The 24,557-nt window shown below is 34.4% G+C and overlaps 1 protein-coding gene across 1 annotated transcript in view; it reads left to right on the top strand.

Annotated features, from left to right (window-relative positions):
• The window catches only part of LOC145693529 (protein takeout-like), a 36,563-nt gene extending 24,155 nt beyond the window's left edge, over positions 1-12,408 (top strand). Inside the window, exons 4-6 of the mRNA XM_081769599.1 lie at positions 2,853-2,986; positions 5,575-5,730; positions 10,851-12,408. Coding sequence (XP_081625725.1) covers positions 2,853-2,986; positions 5,575-5,730; positions 10,851-11,005 — 445 coding nt within the window. The 3' untranslated portion in view covers positions 11,006-12,408. The remainder of the gene's footprint in view (positions 1-2,852; positions 2,987-5,574; positions 5,731-10,850) is intronic.
• The last annotated feature ends 12,149 nt before the right edge of the window (positions 12,409-24,557 follow it).

Genomic DNA, 24,557 nt, shown 5'->3' with positions numbered 1-24,557 from the left:
GATTGCACGCATTTTGGGAAGGTGCAAAGGCTCGCCTCTGGGAGTTCAGTTTTAGCGTTGGAGACATCTTTCAATGCTAATACGTTATTAAATTATTTTCTTAACATAGAGTAAGAAGTTTCTGTGTATAATTATGTATTTCTATTAGTGCTAAACTGTTTATTTTAGGTGTATGCGCTCAGGAGTTGTTCAGAGTACCTGTTTCTCCCCCTACAGGGGGCTTGGTCCATAATAGCTTGTAAAATGTGAGTCTGATACATTAAACACATGCATAAATTTACCAAGCGCTACCGTACAGGATAAAATCACATTTGTGTGTAATTTCAGTTGAATTTTCCATTTCGTAGAATCAGTGGTATATTTAGGATTTCGTTTAGAGGGACTTTGCTTGTTTCGAGAGGGGCTTTGCTAACTTTATTCTTGTAAATGTGAAAATTCTACAATATATATATATATATATATATATATATATATATATATATATATATATATATATATATATATATATATATACAAAACAATAAAAAAATCGCGATAAAATTTCGGTGAGTGCTTAAGCTCTGAAGTCATCCCTTAAATATATCACTTAATAGAATACAGTATTAAATATCTTGGGTTGATTCAAATGAAGTTCCTCCTGAGCATTGACATTTCTAGTGAAGTCATTATCACATGATGCATTAATTAAATGCAGTATTGTACTTTAAAGTGGAAGATGTAAGTAAGAAACGCTTATCCAAGAAATTTGACGGTTAACATGTAAGAATGTTCTTTCTTTTTCTATCCCTCCATTTTCAGTTATGCAGGAAATGAAAACAGCAAGTGAGTAGGAAATCCCCCTTATTCCCACTGCAAATCCCAGACAGAAGAAAATATGAACTGCACTTCAAAATATTTGTAGTGGAACTAACTATACTTGTGGGATTACGCTTCGCCACTGGTTGTGGGTCCAATCTTCTTACGTTTGATGTAACGTAAAAGTATAAATAAAGTAAACAAACGAAATGCTATTGGTTCGTAAATACTACTGCTAATTATTATTAATAACATCGTCATAAAAATATTGTAATTACAGCTTATATTGCCTTACTGACAACACCTTGTGTGAATGCCAAAATATCTTGATGGATTCGGGTTTAACATAACTTTTCAGCATCAAACTACGTGTAACAGAGCCTACTGTTTATAAAGTGGAATTCAAATTAGTTTTGTATTCGAGACACATTACAAGACTTGGAATGTCACCCCAGAGTCAAATGCGAGAAAGAACGAAGGGGGAGGGGGAGTTAGCTGATGCCAAAGCTATGTATTAACTCTGAAGTCACTATAAAAGAAATGTAACCAAAGAGAAAGAAACACTTGGACATTCTCTCACTTAAACGAAAACACAACAGTACAACAATATTGAGTTGTTTCTTTGATTGTTGATTGGCTAAAGCAAAATCATGCCCGTTTATTAGTCGACTGATATTAGTCCAATGCGAAATCATAACAATCGAAATGGGGGGAGACGAGTGTTAAAAAAAAAGAAAAAGAAATCTCTTCCAGTGGCGGATCTAGAAGCAAGGGCGTCGATTTCTCTGGAACTTTAGGGGGAGGAGCATTCAGATGTGTTTGGTTGCAGAAGGCACATATGAGGATTTTAAGACAAACTGAATTCAAATTATGCCAAATATGTATATTCATAAATATAATGCGGGGCCCCACTCCCATAACACCCCAGGATCGGTGCTCTTGTCTGGAAGGTAAAAACGGGGGGCTGCAAGCCAGAACCCAGACTATGATAGGCATATCATGAGTTTACTATAAACTTTCAAAATATAAATAAATAATTAAAATATTTTTGTCACTCAAAAAAATACGAGGGGCCGTGGTGGCTCAGTGGTAGAGCGTTCACCTCTGGTGCTAGGGGTCCCGGACCCGCCAAGTGAACTTTGTGGTGGACAAATACCGTGTGCGTGGGTTTTCTCGGGGTTCTCCTGTTTCCTCCCACTTTCTTCATTCCACCATTTCATTCAGTACTCATCATCACCGTCTTCTTTAGCCTCACCGGCATAACCGTGGGACGTAAAACTCAAAGATTTCATTTCATTTTTCAAAAAAGTATGAGGGCCTAGACTCCCGGCTCCGGGCTAAATCTGCCTCTGATCTCTCCGCACTGCAATGTTTTGATACAAAGAGTTCACATATTTGAATAATCATAATCATTGAAGGAGGTGAGATTAGAGATACCATTAACTACTAGTCACCCACTAACTAAATATTAAATTAATTTGTAAACTTCTGACAATAATGTCACCCTAATCATCACCTAGTAAGATTTTTCCAGAAATATCAATTGGGGGCAAATCTCCCCATCTCCCCAAGATTTCGCACTCTGAATATCAAACACACTACCCGCAACGTGAATTCAGAGCCTAACGAATGTGACATCTGCATTCCAACATTCGTCAACAGTATTTTTCTAGTAGCACGTTAATTCAAGAAAACATTCCACAAGAGTTTTCTTACAAATGCATATCAACAAATTTGCTCTAGCAAGGACCTACGGGTAATGAATTTAAGGAAAGAAAATGACTATGAAAAAGTTAATAGAATGGGAGTGTGGAAAGGAATCATGAGAAAGCACACGGACACGATTTTGTTCACAGAAACTCATACAGTCTGGTATCGAACCAGGGAATGCAGCACCAGACATGAGTGCTCTGTCACCTAGGCATCATCCTCAAGCGCATCAGACTTCAGCGTAGCGATACGGACACAGATATAACATAAAACAGCAAATTTATTAGATTATTTGAGCATTGATATAATCCAATCTGCCATACGCATAAAAAACTCTTTCATTTCAGGACTGATCTTGCAAGATATTACATTGAAGCAAATTTGACATCACCTCAATTGAGTATTGTAGGAGATTATGACGTCAAAGGGAAGATATTGCTTCTGCCAATCACCGGCATCGGGAAATGCAATATATCTTTCGGTGAGTACATTTCACAGATAAAACTAGAAGTAGGTGTTCAACTCAGTTTTTTCATCCTAGATTTGGAAAAGTAATAAATAATTAAAATCTATAATTCTATTTGAATATAGCTGAAAACAATAAAAAAGACAAGTCATACCAATCGATAACTCTCACTGAGCTGAACAAAATGATATGTGATAAATTTTGAGATAAACCTTGTGTCATTTCAAGTCGATTGCATTTTGAAGTAAAAATGTTAAAGTGGTAGCCGTTAAATCAAATATGTGACATGATGAGGAGTTACTTTAGTGACATATCGTTGATGTTATTTTATATACAAATTCCTAACATCTACTTTTATATATAAAAATGTTTTTTTCCTATCAAACGAACATGATGTATGATGTTTAATAAAGTGTGGCATGGCTGGCGACGAAGAGGGACAACTGATGGCAGCACATGCACTTGTGTAAATGTTCACAGAAAATACATAAGCTTACAAAACTATTTTCGTGAAAGATTACCACGTTGTTCGTTAATTGGTATAAGTGCCAAATGTAACGACTAGGACTTTGATTATAATAAAATATAAAAACAATACGAATTCTCAATGTCAGTTGTTAGATATTTATGATATTCTTGGAAGATAATGTGTACGCTTAAAATTATAGTAAAGGTGTATCTATCCGATATATAAGATTTTGAGGCGGCTGTGATGCCCTGCTAATTCACTGTCCTCAGCAAATGGAAAGTTTCATTAAAAACTGACAAATAATACAATTACTAATATTAGTATTTAACTAGCCTGCTTCTTGCCGTGTTATTAATAACACATGGTATATATAAGTGTCTCAGGGGAAGACAATACTAAACGCCACTTGTTAGGTAAATTTGAGTTATTACGTGGAATAGGTTGGATCGAACCATTAGTTTAATTACGGAAACGTACCTACAGATGGGAGGGAAAGCTTTTCAGTATGTGCCATTGCATGGAAGTGTTGACCTTTCTTTTTCAGTTTATTCGAAAGTTAGAAAACGTGAGATATCGGTCTTCCTCCCGAGCCACCCGTATAGAAAGATCACCGTGGCACTGTTCCTGTTTCCATGTTCTTTCGTTCATTCACCTAGTTCGGCAACAGCACCACGGTGTTATTGTTACACAGTTCAACACCATCTCTGTGCGAAATCGGCCATAACAGGCCTGTGTTAACCGTAACATTGAGCCCTTGGTCTTGAAGTAACAAGCCAAAATGGTAGTCATGCTGGGATTGCTAGCTTGTGTTAAAACTGAGTTTGTTTTTTAACACCATTATTTCTTGCTGTGTAGTTTCCGAGAAAATTAAGAAAAATGTGATTTTTTTGTGAACTATTCATGTTGTACGAAAAACCACACAACTTATTAAGATGAGACCGATTGAGAGTGTACAAACATCTTTAAGGTTTCTGTTATGATATTCGCAAGATTTTAATATGCAATATCCTGAATGAGATGTAGCCTAAAAATATTATAAACTCATAAACTTTTAACAGTATCTGTGTGATGTTTTCATAATTCCCTTTACGTTTATTAGCATATACGCAGAGACGTACCCAAGGGGTGGGTCCTGAGGTTCCAAACTTCTCCGAGTTCTCTGTAAATGTAGTCTAATTTTAAAAGTGATTATTCAGAAATTTTAATATAATTTAATCCTGATACTGTATTTGAACCCCCTCCTCTAAAACTTTGGGCGCCTCCCACAAAAATTCCTGCGTACGTGCTTACATATACGTATTAGGGAAGGCCAGAAAAAATTCAAAACGAATTTTCAAGTCGTAATACCATGGAGAAATTGCGCAAATTGGGGCGACTAAAAAGAGTAAAAAGAGAAATAAAATTGGTTTATATCTTTCGGTTGCAAATGTGCTTTTTTTTTTTTTTTTTTTTGAAATTTGGAAAAATTTACATTTCTACGATAATTTTTTATTATCTTACTATGGTCTAAAATAGTATTTGTTTTTAAAATTTTAAACTTGTATTTAATAAAGGAAACCAAAATATACACGTAAATTGTTAGTATTTTTTCCCCTTGAACTGCGATCTACAAGTACATTTATTTGTAAATTATTTTCCAAACTTTCGTTAAATTTGAAGGCAATGCGCGACCGGATGATGTTAGTGGATTTAAATAATATTTAAACATCATTTTCTATGCTTTTAATACATAAGAATTTAAGCTACTACACTCGTCAAAGGGTTAATTCAAAAATGTTAAAAATTATCGTAAACATGTGAAAATTTTCCGAATTTCGGAAAACTTTAGCGTACATTCGCAATCAGAAGATATAAAGCGACTTCCAAATTTCGGTAAATTTTAGAGCACGTGCGCGACCGGAAGATATAAAACGCTTTTAATTATTTTTTAAACTTCTTTTTTGTCTCCCGAATTCAAAAATTTCTGTGATATTACGACTTGAAAAAAAATATAAACAATTCTGATTTTTTTCAGCCCACCCTAGTACGTATCACAGATACTTTTGAGGTGTTCTGATTACAATCTTTAAAATCTGTAGTATTTTTTAAAGTTGCATGTGCTCATTTATACTATTTTACATTGTCTATTTTACAGATGATGTTGACATTAGAGTTCGTCTTTATGGCATGGAGGTGAGGAGAAATGGCAACATTTACATGGAGCTAGATCTTGACAAATTTGAGTTCCACATCGACCCTAAACGCGGTCATATTTATCTTGAGAACCTGTTTAACGGAAACAAACAATTAGGTAAGTTAAAAAGTCAATTAAAATATTACGTATTGAAACTCCTTTCTCACTTGAAAAATTGTTTAACGGGAACAAACAATTAGATAAGTTGAAAGGTCAATTAAAAGATTATGTATTGAAACTCTTCTCTCACTTGAAAAATTGTTTAACGGGAACAAACAATTAGATAAGTTGAAAGGTCAATTAAAAGATTATGTATTGAAACTCCTTTCTCACTTGAAAACCTGTTTAACGGGAACAAACAATTAGATAAGTTGAAAGTCAATTAAAATATTACGTATTGAAACTCCTTTCTCACTTGAAAACCTGTTTAACGGGAACAAACAATTAGATAAGTTGAAAGTTAATTAAAATATTACGTATTGAAACTCCTCTCTCACTTGAAAACCTGTTTAACGGGAACAAACAATTAGGTAAGTTGAAAGTTAATTAAAAGATTGCGTATTGAAACTCCTTTCTCACTTGAAAACCTGTTTAAGGGAAACAAACGATTAGGTAAGTTGAAAGTCAATTAAAATATTACGTATTGAAACTCCTTTCTCACTTGAAAACCTGTTTAACGGGAACAAACAATTAGGTAAGTTGAAGGTCAATTACAATATTACGTATTAAAACTCCTTTCTCACTTGAAAACTTGTTTAACGGGAACAAACAATTAGGTAAGTTGAAAAGTCAACTAAAAGATGACTGAAATTACTTTCTCACTTAGAAAACGTAAAAGAGCTTGAAGCCGCTCCGAATGACTGTGGCTCTTTCGTGCAAATTAAGAAATTACTAAGTCTATGGCCTATGGAATCTGGAGGTTCAGTGCCACTTTCACGAAAGCTCTTCACTGACTTCTATTATTAGCCAACTGGATTCACTTTCTACTTTGTATTCCTATTTCTGCAATATCCATCTTAATATTGTTTTTCCACCTGCGCCTAGGTCTTCCTAATGGTCGTTTTCTGATTGAACTTCCAGTTAACACTTTGTAGTTCTTACTTTCTTCCATTCTGGGTACATGACCTGCTCATCTGTACCTCCTAGACTTGATAGCCCGAACAATGTTTGATAAACAGTATAAATTATGTAATTTCTTGTTATGAAGTATTCGCCATTCCCCATTCCCATTCCTCTTGGGTCCGAACATTTGTCTCATGATCTTGTTCTCAAATACTTTCAGTCTACGTTCTTTCCTCAGAGTAAGCGAGCATGTTTCACAACCATACAAAAGAACAGGCATGATTATCGTTTTACACATTTTAAGCTAAAATTAATAAATACGTAGTAATAGTATTATCCGTAGTCCGACACACAAATCTCAAATTGAATTTCATATAACAACTATTTAATACATGTAATGTCACTGCTCAAGTTATCATGAATCCATCTCTATCTCTTCAATCATTCATTATGAAACCGTTTAAGTTACATGGAAAATAAATAAATTTGTAACAAGCATACTTTACTTTCCCAGGTGCGAACATATCTCTTACTTCAATATAGATAAGTTATGCCTTAATTGATTTGGGAGGAAGAAACGAGTTGACTAATAGGGAAAAATGGTCTTATTTGGAGAGGTTTTTCTTTTTCAGAAAATTATGAAACATTCTCTATTAGTAATAGTGCTTTACCGACATATGAATCGTGTCGCTTATTAAGTTAACTAACACGTACCAAATGTTAACCAGAGACACCGTTTTAAGATTTTGTGAAAAATGCCGATTTATAGAAGAATAACAGTCTTTTGTTAATAGATTTTGAGGTTCTCAATTTGAGGAAATAAAACATTGTTTGAGAAGGGGTGAAAACAAACTTAAATGTAAAACTCCATGTTTACTGCATCAAATTTTTGTACCAGAGAAATAACGAAACACAATCAAAGTGGTAGGTCTACTGATCTGAGACAACTCGCGTCTGTCATGCGTCATCTGAAACAACAATAAACGAAAGATAATAATGTACATTATGTTGGCATTCATCACCGGGCACTCACACCAGTACGTTAATCCAATCTCTCAGCGCCATTTCTATATCTTGTAGGGCCACCTTTTGCCACAATGACGTCCCCATCCTTCGAGGAAGACTTTCACGAATTTGTGATACATGTCAACGCGAATCTTGGCCCATTCATTTTGCAAAGCGGCAAACAGCTCAGTGGTGTTTTATGGGAGGTATGGCCGGCTATCATGTGGCGCTTCAGCTCTTTTTTAAGTTGTTCAATAGGGTTGAGATCTAGACTTTGGGCTGACTAATCAAGTTCTTGCACATCCATGTCCTCGAACTACGTGTTTGTAATGTCTACCGTATGGCACGGAGTATTATCGTGCTGAAACAGGCATGGGCCACCACCGAATTTTACCCATAATGTCGATAACGAAGAATTGTCTAGAATTGTTTGGTATGCTTCGGCATTCATGTTCCCCTAAACTAAAACAAGAGGATGTCCTCCACCGAATTTCATTTTGGGCACGGTACAGTCCTATAAACAGCATTCTCTGGGGATACGACACACCCACACATGTCCATCGGATAGCCACATCTTGTAATGCAATTCATAATTCCATAGGACGGATTTTCAGTTCGAGAGTCCAACGGATTTAGGTTCCTTGCACCACTGTAAACGACAGATCGCACTGCAGGCTGTGTGATATGTGGCTTGTAAACTGCTGTTTGACCATGGAAACCAAGTGCGGCGATTTCTCAGCAGATAGGACAATTCGAAGCCGATCAAAACTCCTGTGCCACAATCTCCAATAATGCTTTCCAGTTTGACTTCACCACATGTTTCAAACATAAACGATCACGATCTGTTGTGCCTGAGCCGGCATCTCATAATCCCCTCTCGCTTCCACTTTACGATAACATCACGCATTGTCGACCAGCCTCTCGAAACACGTTATTGAAAATCTCATGAATCGAATGTCCAAACTTGTGGGCTCCAGTGATCATCTCTCTTTCCGCCTCATTAAGTTCGTGTCGTCTGTCCATAGTAATTGACTGCTGTAGCTGGTATGAATATACGGCTATAAAGTTAAACTAGTGGCAGAAACGAGGAGCTTGAACTGGTAGAACCACTACGACAATGTCGTAAAGCCTACAAACTTACTTAGATACCCAGTTAAAGTTGAAAACATGCTGTAACTTCATCATTGTGATGATACCAATTATAAAGCCTTTCCTTAGTAAACACATTTTCATCAAAGCCTACATCCACCCAGTAAATATAACTGTGCAAGCCATTTAGTCAGGACCAACTGTTTATACGGAAATACTTGCACATGAAACCGGTTCGCAAAATGATGTTCATCAATCATCATGGCTACAATAATACATTAGACTTTTCTCTATGTTAATGTGCAGTTACTACTAAGAAATATAGATCGAAGATTTACAACGATTCTTGACATCGAAACAAATTGAATTCTTCAGAAATACACAAAACTCTATTTGTAAAATTCAAAACCTTGTAAATAGTTAATCTGATACATAACTTCTACATTCTAGAGATATTATCCATTAATTTCTTCGGGTTACGGAAATAATGGTAATACACCTGTCCAGTGCTTCAACAAATACATTAACGATCATTCAAGAGAGGCAAGTCTAGTTGACAGACCGTTCAGTAGAGGTCACTCGAGTCTATGTGGCAGAAATGGTCAACCTTTTTAGCTTTGAGAACTACTTTTCATTTTAGAAATTGCTGGCGGTCTACTTTCTTTACATGATATGTTTACCTAGCGTCCACCAAAAGTAATTTTAACTTCGCAAACTTTATTGATATTTCAAGACAAATATATGTTTGAGTACTTAAGTTAAATGTTTTCATTGTTATTTCCTTTTTTTACTCACTATAATAGTAGTACGTCTGCTTTTTTTTCTTTAGCCTCCTATGGAGAACTAAAAACTTCTACAAAACTGATGGGAATTCATCGCATAACAATAACGCAGCAGAGGAATGCACTTAACATTACATTCCAGTGAAGTAAGCTCGATTGCTTATGACGCAACCAATAGCGCAACTTCAGATTTTGCTAGGGGGAGGGGACTGACATAGGAGTTTCAAGTTTTTATTAAAATACAATTTATTAATATATTTCTCAAACTCAGGAGGGAATTGTCTTCTGTCCTCCCCAACGACGCACCTGGTCACAATTATTCTAAACGTCACTTTCCGCCAACCTTAGTCGCAGCGAGTCGAGACCCTTACCACGAACGTGAACTTCCGAGTCGCATCAACGTTGCCGTCTGAGCCATTCAAGAGTGTTCCAGCTTCCAGAAGATTTGCGAGTAAGCTAGATCTTGTACTCTTTGGATGGTAACCTTCAATTAGCTCACCAGAGGTCAGTTGTAGCTAAGGGTCTTCTGTTCACTAGCCCGCTAGAGGTAGCCACAGAACAATAACAACACTACAGACAGTATGACAGAGAACACTGCTGGCTACCTCTTCCGACTTACTAGTAGATTGCAGGAGACGCGTTGACTACCTTGTTATATTGTAGCATACATACCTCTGGCAAAGGATCCTGAGTTCGATATCCGGCGGGAGTTTATGTACTTCGGATCTCACGTTACGCTATAGAGGCAAGTCTCACATAGCCTTGCTGCTGAGAAAAACGCTAAACTCCGTATCGAACCCTTTTCGTTCAGTACTATTTCATGATCGTAAATGCAAATTGTGAGAGTTCTCATTAAACACACAACGTCATTCATATTTACTTAATTTCTTAAGTTCTTAATTGATTAAAAAAAAACTACACTCACAAACACACTAAATTTTGCAGTGAATGATGGATACACTTGACATAGAAATATCCATGTTCAGAAACATTTTTAAATGAAGTTTTCACTAATATACTCTACAGAAAAAGAAACGAAAAATTAACTTCAATTTACCGTTAATTTCATATATGTATAGAATATTGTTACTATTCACCATTAGCTTACGGACACACTATATTATAACCTGTATAATATACCTTGGTTTTGAAAGTACATCAGTTCCTTAAGTCTAATAACATCAAATACTACTACAACTAGTACTATTATTAATAATCTTCTATTACAACAACTACTAGCACTATTAATATACTAGTAATAATAATAATAATAATTAATCTATTGCATTTTGTTTTCAGGTGATACAATGAACAACTTCTTGAACGCCAACTTCGTCGATGTGATCAAAGAACTTCAAACTTCAATCAACGAAGCTTTGAGTGCATTGATCGGAGGACTTGCTCAACGAGTGTTTACGAAAGTTCCATTCGAAGAAATGTTCCCTAAAAGTTGAAACAAAGATTTCAGATCTTTTGGACATTTTAATATTGGATTATGTGCACTTACCTAAAGAAAAGAAAAATGAAAATTCAGATAGTAAAAAAATGACCATTTGAAGTTTTTTTAAAGAAAAAGTGAACAAAGTACAACTAATTCGAAATTTTTAAAAAATAAATAAATATAAGTGTATTTTCAAGAAAAGAAAAACATTCGAACTATATTAGCTTGTCGGTTGTGGTACTTAGTTCTGAACTCGACAGTATAGTGAACATTTTCATAAAGAATAAAGCAATTACTTGGTGGATATTTTTACTTTTGAGCGACAATAGGAGTGAAAGAAGCATGGTAATTGTGAAAAAAAAGTAACGAAGTTTCAATGGATTCACGTTTCATGGTCTCAACACACCGGAAAATGATCTTTGGATGTCCATCAGTTGTCCTGACGTCTATACACTCATCTAGAAGCCATGGCGCTCAGATTCTTCAGGGGTTCAGAATTTTCTTCCTATCCATTCTCCGAATATAGGTTGTGTTTGCTAGAGAAAGAAAATTTTTAAAAAGAATGCTATTTCTCCAAAATGGTTCTAACGATTTAGTCTATATTTCATACATATTAATATTTCATTAATAACTATCATAATTCTCTGGAAAAGTTTACAAGAAATAGTTTACTCTTTGGAGTATATTTTCTTGGAAGATTTTTTGCAAAAACTACACAGACAATTTTTTAAAAATATATATTTCATACTTAAACATGTCATTGTTAGCATTACAATAAGGCAGAAATTGTTTTTCCTAAGAAATCCACAGTGATTAGTTTACTTTTAGGGCGAGTTCTTTTCGGACATTTTTTTTAAAAAAAAAACATTTGAGCCCGATTTTGTTCATATTTGTAATTAAATGTTTCACGAGCGACCTTAGAATATGACACAAATTATTTCACACGAAAAAAAAAATCCATAAGGGGTAGTTTTAATATTGGGAGTGAATTTTGTTTCGGAGAATATTTTCCGAAAACGTTTATCATATTTCATAAGTAAATGTTTAAAAGATAATTGCATCATGACATCATTTATGAAATGGAGAAAGTTAAGATTATCTTATCTACATCTTTTAATTATAACTGTTTCTCATTAATATAATTTGACTGTCTTTACGGTATGTTAAGTTTAGTCTTGAATTTGATGTAGTTATAAAATTGAAAAGAAAAAAGTAATTAGAAATAATATTGTCATAGTAGCAATGAATTTTTTAGATGATTGTTTGATTTTTAAAAATCTACAATAGTTAAACTTACCGTGTGTATCAAAGTGCACTATTAAGTTTCTAAATACCTTTAAATTGGTCACTTAAGAAAACGCATAACTTTCGAAGTCCTGGCCATTTCGTGAAGAAGAAACTAAATGACATTAAAAAGTTCATGTTCTTTCTTTAGAAAATCATTAGTGCACGTCGTTTAATATATTGGACGCTCACAAACAAATGAATTGACACTCCAAAATTACTTTTCCACTGAAATAACTTGTTTCTGAGGTAAATATTTTAGACATTAGTCATTAATAGGTAATATTTTTCATTGTACGTGTGTATTTTACTTGAAAACTCTTTATTTTTTGTACTGAATTCAAACGATATAAATGTTTTCAACACTTACAGAAGCAAAATAATAGTGTACATAATTTAAGTGCATGTAATTCCTGTTTCTTATCATTACTCTCATTTTATATCGCATAACTTTTATCATATGATCAATATTCATGTATTTATATGTTTAGTTCCTCTAGTAACTTTACTGTATGTATGTGTATGTGTGTCTGTGTATGACTAGTCTGTCCATGTGTATTTAGTGTGTATCTTTTTTATTTGTAGTGGTTGAGAAATTTGAAAAATAAAATAAATTACGTGAATTAATCTAATGCATTTCAGTCTTATATTATAGGTATAATACAAAAACATTTTAGTTTATTTGTAACGGACCAATTTTGGTCTTATCCCGTTATATATAAATAAATCAATAAAGAAACTCTGACATCTCTTTGCATAGCTCCGTCCCGGAGAAATAAGATATTTTCAAGGATAATATCTGTTGTCAGAGATTATTTATGATAAGAAAGAGCATAATATACCATTAGGTCTAATTCAAGGATGTTATAAAATAGAGGATCTGCCCATATGTATCTTCATCCTATTAAATCAAGGACGCCAAAAAACAACCGAGCATCGCCAAGTCTGATTGGCTACTCTCGTTTCTTGGATCGTCTGATTGGCTACTTTCGTTTCCGCCATGATTGTTGGCTCAAAACATTGCGATCCTATTGGGCAGAATGGGCAGAGTAGGGGTGGTGAAACTGTGAGGAATGGCTTCAAGATTTTGTTCTAAGGGCAGATCCTATATTTTATAAGATCCTTGGTCTAATTAGATTTGGTCAAATTGAAATATTCAAATTAATCTTTAACAAATCCCTCTTTCATTTACCATTTTGAAATATAAAAATATATATTTATATATATATTGTAATTTAATTTGTGTAACGCACTGAATGTTCAGTATTACCAAAATATGATCTGATAAAATTAGAATTTAATAGTTACAGAAGAAGAAGATGTTGATTTTGAAGAGCGACAAGAACATGTTGAAAGTTTTGTTGATTGTTAGTAGCAAGGTATATAAAATAACAGGTAGCCCCAGTTCGCGATTAGCGTTCTGATTGGCTCCCTGTCCGTGACGTCATGTGGAGGTATTGTTGAAGATTTTTCTCACTTGCCTGCTTGTTACACTTCGCGCTTTACTCGTAAAACTGGATTCAAAGTAATATAATTATGAACTTCCTTGTCCTACCAAATGCAAAGAATGAGTTTTTTTCTACTCACAGATTACACAATATAATAAATAAATATCGTCAATAATGATTAATTATCTATACAAATAAAACTGAAGATAATGTTTGGTCGCTTAACTTTCCTAGAGCTTTGGGCTGATTTTCACAATTTTCAGTACGAGTTGACCTGATCTAAGATTTTTATCACATTACTTTGATTAAAGGGCGAATCCTAAGTGTGTAGAAAAGGTTCAAAATTTGTGCCTAAAATACAGTATCTCACGAGCCTATTAAGTTAGAAGGATGAAACTCGGCATATAAACTCCATTAAACTTAGGGGAAAACATGCCCCATTGTTTTAAGGGGAAGAAAGGCCATATTCTATTCATATAAATAAAAATCATTGTAAGAATGTTTGATTGCTAACTCATCCTCGACCAACTTGAAGTACCAAGTATTTTCAGTACTTTAATGCATCCAGGCCCAGTGGCGGTTTCAGCGGGTAGGCGCAGGCCTACCCAAAAATTTTGAAAAGTATATAAACGCTAAAAGATACACTAAAGAGTAAATATATTTTCCACTATTTATATTAATGGTAGATAGTTGTTTAACAAACAGCATCAATCATTACTGTAAAAGTAATTTCCTACTGTCATTAGTCAATCAAATGTGTATATGTATACATCAACGAGGCAGCAGGCCTATCCAAAATTAAAATCCTAAAGCCGTCTCTGCCCAGGCCTAACTTAGGATCTCATCATTTTTCGGCTCGGTGGCGAGAGAAGATACGAAGGAGACGACAAATAATCGAAAACATCCGAAATTAGTGTCCAGGCCATAATTTTCATGGTCACTGAAATGAATAGTGATCCCCCGATACCGTTTAAATCCAAATTCATCATCTTTGGGCGGGGGAAGGAGTGACATTATAGAATTTTGTCATTACACTTTCATTGAAACGTGAATTCTATGGGAAGAAGATGTTCAAATACTTTTCATAAACCAATCCTCTCCATGAGAGCATTTCAGGTAGTAAGATACATGAAGCAAATATGATGCAAATTATTCGGAGATTCAGTTCCAGGTATGAAATAAAAAATTAGGTTAGGTTGTGTTAGGATAGATTAGGTAACATTAGAAATCTAATCTACCTTAAGCAATAAGCAATAATAAAAATTAGGTTAGGTTGTGTTAGGATAGATTAGGTAACATTAGAAATCTAACCTACCTACCATAATTCAAAGTATTCAGAGATTCCGAGAATTTAATAACAAATTAGGTCAGGTTGTTTTAGGATAGGTTAGGTTACATTAGAAATCTAATCTACCCTAACCTAACATAACCGTACCTAACCTATCTTAATTTTGTTAGGTTAAGTTAGGTTATGTTAGAAATCTAACCTACCCTTTTGTATTTATTGTGTAGTAATCACTGCGTCACTGTCACTGTCAGATATCGTCACTGAGAAATATTTCCTTTACATTATTAATATTCGTTTATTACTTAACACAACACACTTTACATTATGTATTACAGGTTACAAGTTGCACAGATATCTATAGAGTGGTATACATACATAAAAGAACCACCTTCACAGGAGAAAAATTGCCGTAATTTGTCCTCCACTTTACCCTTCGATTTTGTGGCTTAGCCCCCTCTGTCGGTCAGCCCTTCAATTATATGAATAATGATTAGAGTTCACTTTGAGCAGAAAAAGTAATTTTATCACATGATGTTGCATTGGAGAAGGAAGAAATTCAAGGAATTTCTTTCTTCTCCAATGCCACATCATGTAATTCGTATGTAACAAGCACGGTTCGTTTAGACAAGATTAGGGTAGGTTAGGTTGAGTTCGGTTCGTAATAGGTTCCTATGAATGTCCTGCTCAAAGTGTACCTTGAGTACTTGGCCAGAATAATGATTCGGATACTCAACAAAACTTAAGAATATAATTTAAACTAAAGAATATATGAGAGTATGCATTTATATTCTTGATGGTATCCCCTTCTACGTCGCTTTACGTACATAAACTCCTTAAGTTTCTGGCCCTCAGAAACAAATGTCAATAAAGTAAAATAAATTATTGTTGTTACACACCTGTTTTTCAACTTGACTAACGTCTAATTTATTTTTCCCCATGCCAGTTTAGTATCAATAATGAAGGAACAGTGTCAGATCTTAAACTCTACTTTTGCGGACAACCTAGAAGCTCATTTTTCAAACCCTTTGATAATCCTGTGGTAAACGGTGAACAGAACATATTCGTGCCTTATCCATATTAAAAGTGTTCTTTTTGCTTAAAGTGGGAAATCCATCTTCGAAGTTCATCATTTTCAGGGAATAGATGGAACATTATTCATTTGTATTGCTTCCTCTGTTATTAAAATGAGCTATTGCACAATTAAGATGGTTTTTGTCCATATTGAAACAGTAGCGTAATTGTTTATCCAGTATTTCACTCGTTCTGATCAAAAATACAGCGATACCTCCATGTGACGTCACCGGCCTCAAAGTATCCTGGGAAAAATGAGAGCGGAAAAGCTGAATCAAGAGTCCCCTGCGTTAGTAGAACTAAAAAGTATGTCAAAAGTTTGTTGATTTTCATTAGAAGTTAAAATCAGGGTTTCGAACAAATGTTAATGAAGTAATCACTTGTGATTGTGTACTCAGTAAAATAAATATATAAATAAATAAATAGATAAAATATTAATATCCCAAGTCAGAGAAAATTAGATAGAAATGTGTAATACAATGATTATAGTGTTCGAGTAATTTAACTAAGGCTCCTCAACTGCTGATAACTTATCAACTTCGCCCGGAGTATGTTAAAACTGAAATTTATTAGATTGCTAACTACCGTAAAGGATGACAAATGACAACCCTGAAATTTAACGTTAGTACGTAATGGTATTTGAACATGTCACTGGATTTTAAGGAGTATGCTTTTTAAGGTCCCTGTAAAGTATTGTCGTATAGGATGAAGGTATAGTTAGATTTACACGGTGATTTCTCTGAGCTGGAGAGACACACCTTATGTACAGGGTGGGCCAAAAGTCAGGTGACAGTCCTGTAACAGAAAAATCTGTTGGTTAGTTCATATTTGGCCATAGATGATGAGTGGGGGTGGGAGAAGCCATCCACGACCACCATCTTCAAGTCCGAAATTTTAACTATCACTTTATTCTTTTTTTAATTGCAAGGTAGGCATATGGCACATATTTTAAGACTGCTTTTTGATCAGGAATGCAATGCTGCAATCAGGTCCGCAACCAGCCACAAAAATTTGAGATATGTATTTTAATCAATTTAATGTCATACGATCCTTGAGGGGACTAAGATTTATAATCATGCCAAACTAAATTAGATTGATTCAATAGTTATTGCGTTATGCTACCAGACAGAAATTCACATTCGCTTTCACATAATAGAAAATTTCTCTTTTTACATTTTGACACCTTATACTTTGATCTATTTTCAAAATCTACCCATTATTGATTAATTTCCAAAATTACCTATAGTTTTGAGAGCTTATCACCCAGCCACCAGGTACAAGAAAATTATGAGTGTTTAATCATTGTGACAAAATTGTATTATTCTTGGTCTTGGCTGATTCATCAGTTTGGTGTATTGATCAGTCACTGTCTCAAAATTTCTAAATCGGTATTTATTATTTTGGGGGGAAGGAAAAATACTAAATACGACCTGCTAATTAGCAAGAATTGATTTGGCACGTATACATTCGAAATTACTTCAGTTGTAATGGGAAAAATTACTATCATTTAATAAACTGAAAAAATCAGATTTATATAGAATGATATTTCAATTCCTTTACTTAAATATTCATTATACACATCTGACACCTAGCCAATAAGGCACAACCATGAATATATAAATACGTATATTAAGGAAATAAACTAGAAATTCGATCAGATCCCTTTATCTGTTTAGACCAGGGATCTTATAAAATAGAGGATGTGCCCTTGCAACAAAATCTTGAAACCATAGTCACAGTTTCGCCACCCTACCCTGCCCACTTCGCTCAATAGGATCTTCGCCCACTTGGCAATATTTTGAGCCAACAATTATGGCGGAAACGAAAGTAGCCAATCAGACGTGCCGATGCTCGGTTGCTTTTTGGCTTCACAGATTTAATAGGATGAAGATACATATGGGCAGATCCTCTATTTATAACATCCTTGGTTTAGACTCTATATAATTATTTTATCACTTCTTTTTCCTTTTGGACATTGTAACTGAGATATTTTCTTATTCTATGTCAGTCTTCTCCGCTTCTTGAATAGTCTCACTCATTTTTTAGGTTTCTTCCTTCTTAGTCTAGTTTATACTAATCAAGGATTTTCATCCTTATGTAGAATGTTCTAAGGAACTTACATCAAGATTTTATTGCCATCGATACTTCTTTGGATTTTACATTTTCTATTGCCTAACCACAGTTTTCAGTGTTCAATCACGACTTGTCTTCATTCTTAGTAGCATTATCTACTTCTGTCTGATTATTTTTCTCTACACACTATTACTAAACCATCATTCTTGTATTAGAAATTTTAGGTGTTCTCTGCACGTGAAAAAGGATACTTAACTACAGCGCTGTGATTTAGATTTTTTCTTGGGAGGGGCAAGCATTAATACGCGTATTTGGGTCCCCTATAAAAAGTTGTTTCTCTAATTCTTTGGCCCCCTCTTTCCATCTTTCTTTTACTCTTTATGGGCCATCCGGAGCATGTGGTCCCTCCCACACGGTAGGTCTGCGGGGCCGTTAATTACATACACCCCTGGGCTCGTTCCATACATGACAAATTAATAAAGGGCACAATACTGAGAAATCTCAAAGCCATGCGAATAAATATTATTTCTCGGGCCCCTAATAGTAGACATTTTTTACTGAAATGGGCCCATGACTTTTTTTGTTTTATTTACTTTTTGTGTGTTGTTTTATTTATGTAAAGTAGTGAAACTGTTTGATTCTTCATTTATAATTTCATGTTCGTATTGTATATGGAGTAAAAAAAATGGTCTCAAAGTGGGCCCCCTCGAACGGTGGGAAGCTTCCCTGGGCGGGGGCAGTTGTGCCCCCAGCCCCCCCACAAGTTACGGCTCTAGTTAACTGATGTTCATTATTTTTTCTTTTGATTCTTAACACATACATCATGAGTGTTCTTCCATAATGTTCGAGCTATTTGGCCTGGTATGAGTTTAGAAAAAAAATATATGATTCTCTAACCCTATGTTGCTCTACTTCCGATATTTTTCTTAACTGTTATGCGACTTTCATAAGTATATATCGATTGCATCTATAAAACTCATAAAGAATGATGGTTAGTGAATTCCGGAATTAACTTGTGTCTGTTAAATCATAACCCATTTAAGATTTTTTTTTTCTAAAATATCCAGCTATTGTTTATTTGTGCGGATACAATATTCCTCTCTTCCATTACTGCACTCTTAGTAGTTCATTTTAACCTTTCTGCAGTTCTTTCCGCTAACCTATTGCTTTCTGGATGCTAAAGGCAAAATATATACTAATTTAATTCCTGTTTTAATCCAATATTCTTGGGGTTCCTTGCTAGAAATCGGGAGTGCGACGTAGTGCATTATAGAAATCCAAATGTTTTAAAACAGTTTGTTAATTTGGCAGTTGTCTATGAAGCAGGGGAATATTGCAATGGTTATATTTCTGTTGCTCTGTACATAACGTCATCAGCATTAAAAATTTTCTTACTTCAATCTCGATAAAAATCTAAGTGTATACTACATGTATGTCAAAGGTGTTCCGGTGATTTCCACGATAGAAACAGATTATATGATAACTCATCGTGCGTGGCTCTACACGGTCTACACTATAAAATCATTTTATAAATTTCATCTTTTCCGTGTGTGTTGCCCGTAGAATATGGATTCAAAATTTTAGATTGTAACATTTATGATACTATCAATTTATGTTTTGAGATACTAGAGATGCAAGGGCTCGGAAAAAAACCGGCTTTTTTGAAAAAAACTCGGTTTTTTCTGCTTCGCTTTTTTGCTTGGGAAATTTTGGGCTTTTTTCAAAATACTGCTTTAAGTTGATAAAACAGACTTTGTATCGCTTTTCTATAACACAAAAAAATCATTTAATTAGTGGTTGATGCTGATAATAATATAAAACATCGAAAATAAATTATGAATTTCGAAAAGATATTTCAAACAATTTTTCTTCAACATATTTACATTATGAATTCCACAGGATTAACCAATGTATATAATAAGAATTTTTTAACCTCCTATATACAAAAGTAAGCAGAGTTGGCAAGAACCGTGGTTGTTTTTGAAAATGCCAAAAACCCGTTTTTTGGGGGATGTTTAAACCAGGCTTTTTTGGTTTAAACCAGGCTTTTTTGATTTAGATTTTTTGCTTTATGTATTTATATTACATATTCACAGAAATAAGTTTGTTTCGCCTTGGTGTTATTATGCAACAGCGGGGTTATGCCGGAAGAACTCCCATAAGCTTAAAGAAGTCCGGTCAGTAAATTTCTTAAATTGAGAATCTCCCGCCCTAGCCATTGGGAAAATCCCGTCATTACTTCAATGTAAGACAATAACGGGAAAATCCTCTTATTGCTTTGCATGTAAAATTTAAAGGTCAACGTACCATAATCAGTACGCTAAAACTGAGGTATTAAATTACAAATTTAGTACGTAGATATCATTGAAAGTCCAATCCAAGCTAATGTTGGAAGCTACGTAGGCAATCGATAAATTTTGCCAATTTCTATCAATATATTTAAGTAATCTTGGCTTCTTTATGAAACAACACGCATTTAGGCATGCAGAAATATACAATTTGGTTTGTTTCGTATATTTAGGCTTAACATCCTTACGAAATACCGAGGTTATCAAGGAGAAGACTTTCGCTTAAACTGACATCCGAACCACTACTTGGATTACGCATGAAAGGTTTGTGGTTCGACCGAGAATTGAACATGGGACACCTTGATTAAAAGGTGAAAGGGAAATAAAACTATTGCAGGTGGTTTGATATCTGGAAACGTCACCATGAAGTTCACACGATTCGCATTTTTCATTCTTTTTTATTTTTGTGGTTTAAACCAGTTATTAAAACAAATGGTGTAAACCAGCCAACCCTAAAAGTAAACACTCCTTTTAAAAGAATACACAAATAACTAGCAAAATAGTATGTAGTATTTTTACTTCAAAATATTCCATACCCTCTTTGTGAAACAAAATAAAATTAAAATAAAACATAAGAGAAATACTTAGATTTATATGATACACTTAAAGGCTGCACATTTAGAGCTTTTGGTTCTGTATATTCTTGAAATTCTACAGTTAAGTTTTATAGAACCACCATCACACTTTACCCAATCCTCAAGTTTTCTGAATTTTTAAGAAGAGGGATTCAACATATCATTACGGAACTCCCCCTCCCCCCCAAAAAAAGGACTACGGAATATATTTAAGTTAAGCTAAATACAACTGCACAACAAACATGACTGAGTGATTAGCTTTTGCGCTTGTATCGGGAAGTCCGGGATTCAACTCAGCATTCGACCATTCTGATAAAGCTTTTCTTCATTCTATCTGTGAAGTAGAAATAGTGCGTGTACTGTGAGTTGGGCGACTTCCTTTCTTATTGTTTTTAAATCGTTATTATTACTAATTACCAGCAGTGACGGTTTTACGAAGGTTAGGGGGCGGTCTTTCGGACTGAAGCCCGTTCCTTAAAGTTACGGAATGTCTGCAACAAACGAAATATCTATTATTTATGCCTTTACTCATAAACTTTAAGCTCCCGTCAAATAAAAATTACAAATGTTTAAAAAAACTAAACATTAGTAAGAAAAACCCTTCCCAAAATACTTTTCTAAATCCGCCACTGATTCTCAGTATAAAATGATTTTTAAAGTTGTATCCGGAAGATTATTGCTAAACATATAAACGAAACGAAATATTAGTTATGCCTGTACTCATAAACTTCAAGCACCTCCCAAATAAAATTAGGACTTGTTAGGAAACGAAACAATCAGAAAATCCCCTCCTAAAGTACTTTTCTAAATCCGCTACTGATTATTTGTATAAAGTGGTATTCAAGGTTGTGTCCGGAAAATTATTGCTATAGCATTGCACAGCTACAGTATAACAGAAATGTGGAAGTACGGTTTGACGGATATATAGAAAAACGTAAGTTTAACTTTTGCGCTAGAAGCTAGAGTACTAAAAGCTCTTAGGAATAAAACACGGATGACAAACTAGGGAAGAATAAAGATGTCGATAACTCAAAAGTTAAAATAAAGTTAAATAGCCTCTAAAATTACCCTCAAATACTACATTCTTCATGTTAGTTTTAATTCGTAAAACATGTGCTCCATCCATCTTGATGGTGAATTTCAGAGCGAAATATCACATTCAGGTCATGGAATTCTTATCTAACTATAGAATATACTATAAGAAAGCTATTTAGATAGAAAAATCATGAAGTTGAAAAAAGCCAAAATTTCCAAAATTCTCGTTTTTTTCCCAAAAAAGCCGGCTTTTTATGTGAAAAAAACCATCGATTCAAAAAAGCCGGCTTTTTTGCATCTCTATGAGATACACAACAAATCTAAGGACTCATTGTTTCTTCAGTTATGTTTGTGATATGGATTCGATTTCCTACAAGGGAAAGAATCGCAAGTAGAGTTTAGGATTTCAGAGTTATTATTGAATAGTATATCCTATTGAAAAGGGACGTTAATTATAATCAATCAGTCAATCAATCAATCCCACCCATCAAGTTTTATTAAATCATTTAGGTTCTAGGTGGAAATTTACGTTTTAAGAATATGATGCTTAACTTCTGTCACATTGATCTTTTTTTATAATTGGTGCTATATACCCAGTGTAATTAATGAATAATGAAGAAATTAAAAACCTCTTAATCATCCAATTATATTGATCAATTTAAGTTCTACATATTTAGTAGTGCTTAGCGTCATCCATGCTATTGATGTTGCTCATGGAAGAATGACAAAACTATTGTTTCCATAAATCACATTTTACGAGGGAATAAAAGAAAAATAAATGTTACGGGATACCGCACAAAACTTTCTTGTTAAAATTGATTAAAAACTATAGCACATTATGTTGCAGTTATAACTGAATCATTCATTAGTGACATACAAACAAAATTATAGGTGTTTTAAAAGCAAACTTCGACCTTAGAAAACTCATCCGCATATGCAAACAACCCCTTGTAGATATTTTCATAAGAAATGATTTACGTAACATTATATGTTATTAATGTGCATCTTTATTTATGAAATATGTAGAAAACCGTCTGAGTCATTTTTGAAGAAATGCCCGAAAAGGAATTCATTCCCAAAAGACTAAACTACCACTTGTTGATTACTTCATGAGAAAATTACATATCGTGCATCGTAAGGTTATTAGTGAAACATTTATAAACCGGTTAACTTACCAATTATTTCCAAAGGAGCGTTTCAATTTTTACCTATTTTTTATTGCTAAATTCTAACATCTAATATCTTCTAACATTTTAGGAGCAAAACGAATGGCAACAGTGTGATTATTTTTACTGAAGCCTAAAATGTGCTTGATTTACGTAAGCCTAAAATGATTTACGTAAGCCTAAAATGATTTACGTAAGCCTAAAATGTGCTTTCACTAAAACCTCGAATATACTCGAGCTTGTAAACTTTGTACCGTTCAACAGTGATCAATTGTAATAATGCCCGAATATACTCGAGGTTTTAAATTATTTGTAAAATTTAAATCTCGAACATACTCGAGCTTTTCGGTTAACCGGTTTTAAGAAATGTGAACGTAATTGACTAAGAAATTTTTGCTAAGGGAAATCTTTGTTGTGAAACTGCATCTTGCGACGTGCATGTATTGAAGATTTTGCATTTTGTTTCTACTTTTGCTGACCCCAAACACTCTCTTTATAACGTACGAGCATCAACCCACTGTTGAAAATTTGGAGGTTTTCGGCGCTGTTGAAAATTGGGAGATTCTGTGTCGGTGTGACAGGATTGTAATAGATGGGACATTTAAGGTTGTACCTCACCTTTTCTTCCAATTGTACACTGTGCACCGGAAATACTTGTTCCAGGTATTTCCTCGTCTCTTCTGCTTATTTCCAAGTAAAAAGCAAGACACATATGTAAGATTACTGCAGGTGATCAGGAAAGAAGATGAGAAATTTGGACTGAGTTTCAAATTAAAAGAAGTTTCTATTGATTTTGAGAAAGCAGCAATCAATGCTGTAAATCAAGTATTTCCTGATATTAAAATCAGAGGGTATTTCTTACACTTCTCTCAGTCTGTGTGGAGGAAGGTTTAGCAGTTAGGACTTTCTCAACTGTACAACGAGAACTCTGAAGTGAAAAAATGGATTCGACGTGCAGCAACACTACTTCTTGCATCGACTTCTCATTTAGATGTTCTGTTTGTATGTTTGCAAGGAGATGTACCTGACGTTCCATATAAAGAGGAGTTTCATGATTATCTTGTCGTAGGGGCGGATCCAGGGGGGGCGATCGGGGCGACCTTTCCCCAAGAAGAGGAAACTTTTTTTAATTTTATATATAAATAAAACCCATCCACGACTTTGATGCTCTTACAAGTAGCTCTAAGTACCAGTATTATAAACCACAGCCCTCCACAGAAGTCCGTCCTGGATCCGCCCCTGTTTTGTCGACACGTGGCTGGATGATGGTGACGCGC

Source organism: Thermobia domestica, chromosome 8 (assembly GCF_964235325.1).
Source record: "Thermobia domestica chromosome 8, izTheDome1.hap1.1, whole genome shotgun sequence".
Lineage (NCBI taxonomy): Eukaryota > Metazoa > Arthropoda > Insecta > Zygentoma > Lepismatidae > Thermobia > Thermobia domestica.
The sequence above is the reverse complement of the archived record's forward strand: the minus strand, read 5'-3'. Positions and strand labels throughout refer to the sequence as shown.